General features: G+C 30.1%; 1 protein-coding gene across 4 annotated transcripts; it reads left to right on the plus strand.

The window, feature by feature from the left end:
- The first annotated feature begins 2,044 nt into the window (after positions 1-2,044).
- On the plus strand, positions 2,045-6,862 carry LOC107408987 (tryptophan--tRNA ligase, cytoplasmic). Of its 4 annotated transcripts, XR_007241213.2 has the most exons (14): positions 2,045-2,205; positions 2,555-2,811; positions 2,901-3,020; positions 3,119-3,304; positions 3,549-3,600; positions 3,704-3,769; positions 3,936-4,022; positions 4,401-4,493; positions 5,010-5,090; positions 5,498-5,569; positions 5,689-5,757; positions 5,876-5,986; positions 6,153-6,261; positions 6,556-6,862. XR_007241213.2 is itself a non-coding variant. In XM_048474448.2 (13 exons), the coding sequence occupies exons 2-13, from the start codon at positions 2,582-2,584 to the stop codon at positions 6,201-6,203; spliced, it is 1,218 nt and encodes a 405-aa protein (XP_048330405.2). In that variant the 5' UTR covers positions 2,046-2,205; positions 2,555-2,581; the 3' UTR covers positions 6,204-6,470. The 4 variants fall into 4 exon arrangements, 3 of the variants coding, with proteins under 3 accessions (XP_048330405.2, XP_048330406.2, XP_048330407.2); XM_048474448.2 differs by lacking the exon at positions 6,556-6,862 and having other exon boundaries at positions 2,046-2,205; positions 6,153-6,470; XM_048474449.2 differs by lacking the exon at positions 6,556-6,862 and having other exon boundaries at positions 2,047-2,205; positions 2,558-2,811; positions 6,153-6,470.
- The last annotated feature ends 1,729 nt before the right edge of the window (positions 6,863-8,591 follow it).

The raw sequence follows: 8,591 nt of genomic DNA on the forward strand, positions 1-8,591 counted from the left end.
TCATTTTTAATTCTAGAAATTTAACAATTACAAATTTCTTTGATCCAACATTTTCAATTTTATAATATACATATATACATCTATGATAGTAAACTTATTAGCTATTTAAGAATAGTATTGACAAATAGTATATAGCAATATTCATTTATAATATTTATTTTAATTTTTATATTTTAATATTAAAAATTTAATAAGGGAAAGGAAGTCCTTTTATAAAAGTAAATTAAATTGTCAGTATGTAAATAATAATAAATTTTTTTAAAGAAAAAGAACTAAAATTTTTGTATACTAAATATTTTAAATCATTATCTACTTTTTTCCTAATTTGTATACTAAATATGCATATCTTGGTATAACTCAAACCTGAAAGCACCCATCAACACATAGCATATGAACACAATGAAGTGCTCTTATGAACAGAATGAAGCGCTCTAAAACAAATTGCTATCACAATTCCACTCAAACAATCAGAAACACAAATTTGTTTGTCAAAAAATTCATGATTTTCTCATTTGTTCATTGACAAAATGCAATTTTCCGCTAAAATTAATCAGTAAATAAAACCGATAATATTTTACTCTCTATCACTTGTTCTCTTTCACGTGATTTTCCACGCCAACCGAGCCTTTGCCTCCTTTTAAAACTTTTCTACAGATTCACAGATTAAATCTTATTTTGCTGCACAACATAATTGGGAACAAAACACCTTTGATTTCATACTAAGCAATCAAGATTCCCCAACTTCCACTTTACCCATTCATTCTTCAAATTCACATATTTTTTTTTTATTATATTCTATCTCATAATGGTTGGAACAATTCAATAAATAATCCAAAGAAAAATGAAACAAGCAGGATTTGCAAATAGATAAAAAATATAAATTAAACAAACATATATTCATATATCAAAATAATAGATAAAAAGATATAAACTTTAAGAAAGGATATATCAAAATAATAGAAGTTTTTAAGTGTTAGTCTATTCCAAAATACAACAATTAATAGTCTAAAGTAGTAGCATCAATGACTTTGGATTCCGGCAAACCACTAAAGATCTGTGTTCTCTTATTAAAATAACACAAACTTAGGAAGTTTAATAATACTCTGTTTCTATATTCTTCTATGTAACCTTTTTTTTTTCTTTTTTTCTTTTTTAATCATCTTATATGTATCCTTGAACAAACCAATTGATTTAGGATTTATATACAATTTTAACCTTTACTAAAAAATCATATGGTTTAGTAACTGAACAGCTCTTCAATTGAAACAAAACTACTCAATTAAAAAATTAAAAAAAAAAAGATACCAATTAAAGACACACATGTATTCAATTAAAACAACACATCTATTCAAATAATAAATATTATTTTCATTCATAACATTAAATATTATTTGGAGAAGCAGAAATATAGGAAGGACTGAATTTGTAGCAAAAGAAATATACAACAAAAAAAAAAAGTTAAATAAAAAGAAAAAAAAAACATAAAAAAGAAGAAGGAAACACCAAACATACCTATGCCCATATCATGCCTAGCGATTGATTTTCAATTAGGTATGTCTAGGATAATTTTTACTTCTGTTTTTTTTTTTTTTTTTTTTTTTTTTTTTAAATGCTTCATGAAAGACTATTTTTTATTAATTTTAATTATAAGCATTTCTTATAAAACACTATTTAAACACTCTTACAAACTTATGATTTTTCAAAAGTTATGCCAAATGGTTTTAATATATATATCCCTGATTTTTCAAATATGATGAAAACATAATGGCACTGTTTTTAGAACTACCCTATACCTTTTAAATTTATAAAAAAATAAAAAAAAATGTTATAATTCGTTATAGATAAATTCATTTTACTATAATAAGTGGCGGACAGCATTTTAAATATTTTTTCTTTTTTCTTTTTTTCAAAATGAAAAATAGCTCTTCAAAACAGCCTAATACCCAATTTCTGTTTATTAATTCTCAAAGCAAAATTAATCATTTTTCTTTTTCTTTTTTTAAAGAATTATAGAAGCTATCAAATAACTAAGGGCGTTTTATGTAACTTTATTAAATTCATATATTAAAAGGTACTATTTTTAGGGACAAAAACCTTTGGTCTCTTTGTTCTTTATTATGGCTTCTAAATTCTAAATGACTGAGACGACGAAGTAAAAGGCAGAAGAAGCTGAGCGAGCGAGGCCGGCCCTTACACTTTCTTCCGGTGAAATTTCTAATTTGATGTTTTTTTTTTTTCTTTTTTTGTATGATTTATCAATAATGGGGTTTGGTTTCATTTTCTTTGTACGATGTGTATACTATTTGTTTGGTTGCCCAGAAAATATATGAGAACAATGGGAGAAGAAACCCAAAATTTCAGTTATATTGTGTTTTCTGCTTTTTGGTGTTTAAAATCTTGGAGGAAAGAAACTTATTAAAATTCAGGGAATGATATCTTGGACTAAGATAATTCTGGATTTTTTTTTAAATTTTATTTTGGCTTGTGGAGTATGGGACAGATAGAAAAAAATGATATTTCTGTTCTTTATTTTTTATACCCTTAATCCATGAAGTAGAGCAGAAAGTGTGAGAGAACGTAAATGATGGAGAAGGAGGCGGAAGAGAAAGGGCAAGACCAGGAGCAGGAGCAGGAACAGGTAGTAAATCCATGGCAAGTGTCAGCCAAAAGCGGAGGGAAGATTGACTATGACAAGCTCATCGATCAGTTCGGCTGCCAGAGGCTGGACCAGTCCCTTATTGACCGTGTTGAGCGTCTCACCTCACGCCCTCCCCATGTCTTCCTTCGCCGTGGCGTATTCTTTGCTCACCGGTCTCAATCTCAATCTCTCTCTCTCTCTCTCTCGTTTTCAATAAGATTGGTTCTGGAGATTTGAGTGTGATTGATTTTGTGATTGGCAGGGACTTCAATGACATCCTGGATGCTTATGAGAAAGGAGACAAGTTTTATCTCTACACGGGGAGAGGCCCTTCCTCTGAAGCTTTGCATTTGGGTCATCTCATCCCCTTTATGTTCACCAAGTTTGTCATATTCTTTCTCCTATGGTTTTTTTTGGTTTCACTTATAAAGTTTCAACCTTTTGTACTTACTTGTGTTCTTGTTGCAATTGGGCTTGCAGATATTTGCAAGATGCTTTCAAGGTTCCTCTGGTTATACAATTAACTGATGATGAGAAATGCATGTGGAAGAATATGTCGGTTGAAGAGAGCCACAGACTTGCTTGGGAAAATGCTAAAGATATTATTGCTTGCGGTTTTGATGTAACAAGAACTTTCATCTTCTCTGATTTTGATTACATGGGCGGGTACGTAACATAATGGGTTCTCAATTGTTAAGTTGAAATAAGAAAAATTACAAATTCAGCTGCTGTTTCTTACCAAATGATTTGATTCTTTGTTTGAAAGTTGCAAAGTTTCACAATGTGTCATTTCTTATTAAAAATGCAGTTTGTCTGTTTATTACTGCACCCAACTTGTGTAATATCTTTGATATTATCAAAGAGCTAAAAGGTTGAAACACTTTGAACATGTATGGAACTTTTTGTGCAGTAACTTCTACAAGAACATTGTAAAGGTTGCAAAGTGTGTCACATATAATAAGGTGATTGCAATTTTCCTTTTCTAGAAAATAGTTTTCTGTGCTGAGTTTTCCATTGTTCTTCCCCCTTGTGTATTCATTTTGAAATTCTGGCTTAAACATCCAGGTTGTGGGTATTTTTGGTTTCACGGGTGAAGATCACATTGGAAAAGTATTTTTTCCTCCTGTTCAGGTATAGTTAACCTAATATGAACTGTGATTGTAGCAGTTGATTGTAGTGGACTCTTATGTACACAATTCTTTACTATAAGCTGTCAAGGTAGTTTGTCTTAGCTGGCATAAAATTGTTGCTGTGGTGAAGTTATGACATATGCTGCTTTCATTATGTATTAGCGCAGGCAGTTCCATCTTTTCCTAGTACCTTTCCACATCTGTTCACTGGTAGAGATCATCTTCGCTGCTTGATTCCTTGTGCTATTGACCAGGTATCAATGTATTCTATTGTTGGGTTTCAGTTTGAGTTTCATGTTTGTTAACAATTTGAAGCCCAAAGTTCTATCTAAATGATTGAGTTAGATCCTTAGACAACTTGCTTCTATGTCCATCCATGTAAGACATAAGTTATGATCATTTAATCAGGTTGTCCTGGAACCATATTATGTTTTGAATTAGTTCTTATTACGCATCTGAGTATTTTGGTCTTTATCCTTGTTAGATATGGTAAGACTGGTATGGTGATGGTTTAGGTTACTTTCTTTCTCTATGCTTCCCCATTGTCCATGTATTAATACAGTACATGCAACTGCCAGTGTATATCTGTGTACTATTCTTAATGTACTATCATTGTTTGTTTATTTGTCCAGGATCCTTATTTCAGAATGACACGAGATGTTGCTCCTCGGATTGGATATCTTAAGCCTGCATTGATTGAGTCATCATTCTTTCCTGCCCTGCAGGTATCTGTATGAGATAGCACACAATCAATTTTCTACATTATTTTTGTTGGGATAACTGCAATCACACCTCTTCTTAGAGCCTGTTTGGGAGTAATTCTTGGAGGCTTAAAAGTGCTGCAGAAAGGGTAAAAACAGTATTTGGCAAAAAGAATCTAAAAATCATTTTTAGTGACTTTGTGATTCTAGAAGAAGCACATGAGGTGATTATTTAAAAATCAGTTGAAGTGATTCCTACGAATCACTCCCAAACGGACCCTTAATCCATGACATAGAAGTCGAACTTTAAGGAACTGAAGTTCTTTTCTTGTATTTTCGAGAAACACCCTCCATGATATTTGAATTTGTAGTATACGATATCCTACTTGTTTGGCTTCTTTTGTTCTTTATTTATTGGACAATGGTTGAAGGTTCAGAAGACAAATTAAATTGATTAGTTTGTTTCATACTGCCTATTGGACTTCATACCTTCAAGGTATTTAATTAATCATGTATTTATCTTAATCATTATACTTGCAGGGAGAGAATGGCAAAATGTCTGCTAGCGATCCTAATTCTGCAATATATGTGACAGATTCTGCAAAGGCCATTAAGAACAAGGTTTGCTTCTGAAATTGTTGCCACAGTGCTAATATATATATAGATATTTTAAGACTTTCTTTGTCTTTAGTGATGAGCTGAAGATTTATTTTGTCGTTAACATGTAGTTTTGGTCCTTATCATGCACTAAGTTCATTAGAATATGCAAATCCATTTAAAAGGAAGTTGTAAACAAATAAAAGGCATTTTAGGCTTATCAATCATTTGAGGAAAAGAAATTTGAGGTAAATATAGTGATATTGCAAGCCTTCGAATAATGGAGTTTCAATACATGAGAATGTGTATTGCATTGACAATATGAGGAAACAAAAATTGACGCCAGTTGATGAGATGATTTGTTGATGAAAAAAATGAACATATTTGTGAAATTATGTTTAGTAAAAAACATTTTGTGCTGATTTCTGCAGATAAATAAGTATGCCTTCTCTGGCGGACAAGATTCTATTGAGAAACACAGGGAGTTAGGGGCAAATCTGGAGGTATTGTTTGGTGTTTGGCACCTTTTCATATTAATGTTGTTCTTAGTGCTTAAATTCTTAAGACATTGAAAAACTGTAACTAACTGAAATGTATTTAAAACTTTTTCAACATTATTCAGGTCGATATACCAGTCAAGTACCTTAGTTTTTTTCTAGACGATGATGCAGAACTTGAACATATAAAGAAGGTATTTTGCAGTCTCTATTATGCTTTTGTTGTTTGAGTGGACAAATATTTGTTCATTTGCATGAAATTCTGTCATGGGGTGTTGGGGTTTATGAGTTACTTATTTCATCTATCATTAGGAGTATGGTGCTGGACGCATGCTAACAGGTGAGGTGAAACAACGGCTAATTGATGTTCTGACAGAATTGGTCGAAAGACATCGCAGGGCTAGGGCTGCTGTGACTGATGAGGTAAGCTTTTGGTGTTCATCAACAGTTATCACTCATACTTCCATAGCTTGATGAACATTGATAATGATATTTTAGAAAACAAAATGAAAAGAAAAATGGTTAGCTCTCTTACTCAACCAGTTAGATTGTCAACATTTTATTTTATTTTCTTATTATTTTTTTTCAGATGGTGGCTGCATTCATGGCAGTTAGACCACTTCCCAATATGTTCAACTAAAGTTTGAAATAAAACCCAAGAGATGGGTTGCTAAGGCATTTCCACTATGACAAAGAGGGTAAGAGGTTCATCATATGCGAATTGTTACTTTTCCAACTTTTTGTTTCATTAGAAAGGAAAAAACAAAGTTTGAGACAGAAACAGCAAGCTTCTTTTGATTTTTAGAGAATGTAATATTATTACTGGCCGCTCTTTCCTGTGTAGTGGTTTCCGCTTATTTATATTTTCATAATTATAAATGAATATGAAAACTCCTGGCTTTGTGTCTCTTTTTTTTTTTTGGATGGTGGGGTCCATTGACCTCGGGCAAGCGGAGTGCTTAATTGGGACCCTCTCATGCATTTGTTTGCAGATGAATCAAAGCCAATCCACAATTTGGCCCAATCACCCACCCCACTCTAATGCCCCCATTTGATTATATGCACTCTCGCTACAAGGCTCGGCACCACTGACTTCCGTTTTGCTGCTGTATTGTACTTGTGACAAGAAGGCAGCAAAGTAGTTTTTAGTTTTCAGAAATATAGAAAAATTGAAAGGCAGAAAGCTGAAGAAAAATTCAATCATGAAACATGTAATAATATTGATAAGTTTTAAGGTTAGAATAAACTATAAGATTTTCATCCTAAGCTTCATTAAAATATGTGAGAGAATTTACTTTATTTGTTTTATACTTATGGAAGAAATTAACTAATAATTTGAAGTTGTTAGCCACTAACATGATTATTTCAATATTAGAAAATCAGTCTTGAAAACACCACAATTTAATTTCATAAAATATATCTGAAATATATAATGCATTTATATGCTTATGTATAATAATAATTATTATTGTTGTTGTTATTATTATTTTTTGGAAAACTGGTTTTCAAAAATAAATTTAAAGTAATTAAAATTTTTTATTAAAATTTTGATATTCATAATTTAGTATTTGTTAAATAGTTTATTTTTTCATGAATATAAAATAATATCAATTTAATATTATTAAAAAATTATTATATAATTGATTATTAAAATTTTGGTAAAAAAATTAACATCTACAGTATTGCTCGATTTTCAACGAAGAAACTGGCTTTTTAATTTTCATTTTATCTTTCTTTCGTTTTGCGGTGAATCCAAATAGTTGGTATTTGATAATTTTGGATTGCTTGTGCTTGTTGCCGTTTATGTTAATGGAGTTATATAATCCTGAATTATTTGATTGTATATTCTCGATTGAGAAACAAACAAAATAAAAGAACCCAGGATCATGGAAAAATAAAAATAAATCAAGAAACCAGTTCATTTTTTGAAAGAATTAAGCAAAAGAAAGAAAAAACAATTATGGCCTATACCTTCTAATTTATCATATATGTATATATATATATATATATATATATAGTTTTACTATGAAAACGCTTGTAATTAGAGTTAAGAGTGAAACTAGAATACTAAAAAAAAGTTGAAAACATAACCTGGCCGGTAAAATCAATATACAGACACGAAGAAACCTAATTACACTCCGATTAGAAAAACTATAAATTGAGTAAAAACATTTTGTTGTAATTTTTTTTTTTTTTGAAATATTGTAGTAATTATTAAATGAAACTAATCTACGATTGATTCCTTCCTTCTTCTTTTTTTTTATATTATTTTTTCCTCGATATTATGTGCACTTCCTTTTTAAAAGACCAAGACAAATTCAAAACACATGATCCATCCAAGAAAAAATATATATATATATATATATATTAAAATACGTAATAATTTATTTTGCTTTCAACGAAAGAAAACACCAAAATTAATTATGGTAAGTTATACTTGCTCATTTAAGATTAGGGTTTGTATCCTAAACCTTTAATATACGAAAGGTATCATGGAAATAATAAACCGTTGGAACGTATCCAACTTCACAGTCTGTAACAATAATAATCTGTGGGAGGAACCCGATTTCACGGCACCGTGGTAATAATAAACCTGTGGAATGAATCCAGTTTTATGGTCCATGACAATAATAACCTGTGAAATAAATTCAATCTCATGGTATCATGGCAAACCGTGTGAGATATAATATAACAATGATCTGAGATACTAGTACTGTATGGTACATCAATTAAAAATAAATAATATAATATCCTTAAAACAATCTTATAAGATCATATATATACTTTTCTAAATAATATTGTATCATAAATTATAATTTAATATTCAAATTCAATCACTTATTTAAATACTTTAAAATTTTCAAATCATCATTTCATACTAAAACTAGAAATATCACAGTGAAATATATTCATCATAAACCAATTTTAAACACATAAAATCATAAAATATTTAAATATGTTTAAAATTATATAATTTTCAATCTGCTTTCACAAATAAATTATTTTTTACAATGATTTAAAACGTCAA

This window comes from Ziziphus jujuba, chromosome 2, assembly GCF_031755915.1.
Source record: "Ziziphus jujuba cultivar Dongzao chromosome 2, ASM3175591v1".
In the NCBI taxonomy this organism is placed as follows: domain Eukaryota; kingdom Viridiplantae; phylum Streptophyta; class Magnoliopsida; order Rosales; family Rhamnaceae; genus Ziziphus; species Ziziphus jujuba.

Coding starts and splice junctions, on each gene's coding strand:
- LOC107408987 (XM_048474448.2), top strand. CDS start 2,582: ATGATGGAGAAGGAGGCGGAAGAGAAAGGGCAAGACCAGGAGCAGGAG. Junction 3,601..3,703: donor AGTGTGTCACATATAATAAG/GTGATTGCAATT, acceptor TTAAACATCCAG/GTTGTGGGTATTTTTGGTTT. Junction 5,570..5,688: donor AGTTAGGGGCAAATCTGGAG/GTATTGTTTGGT, acceptor AACATTATTCAG/GTCGATATACCAGTCAAGTA.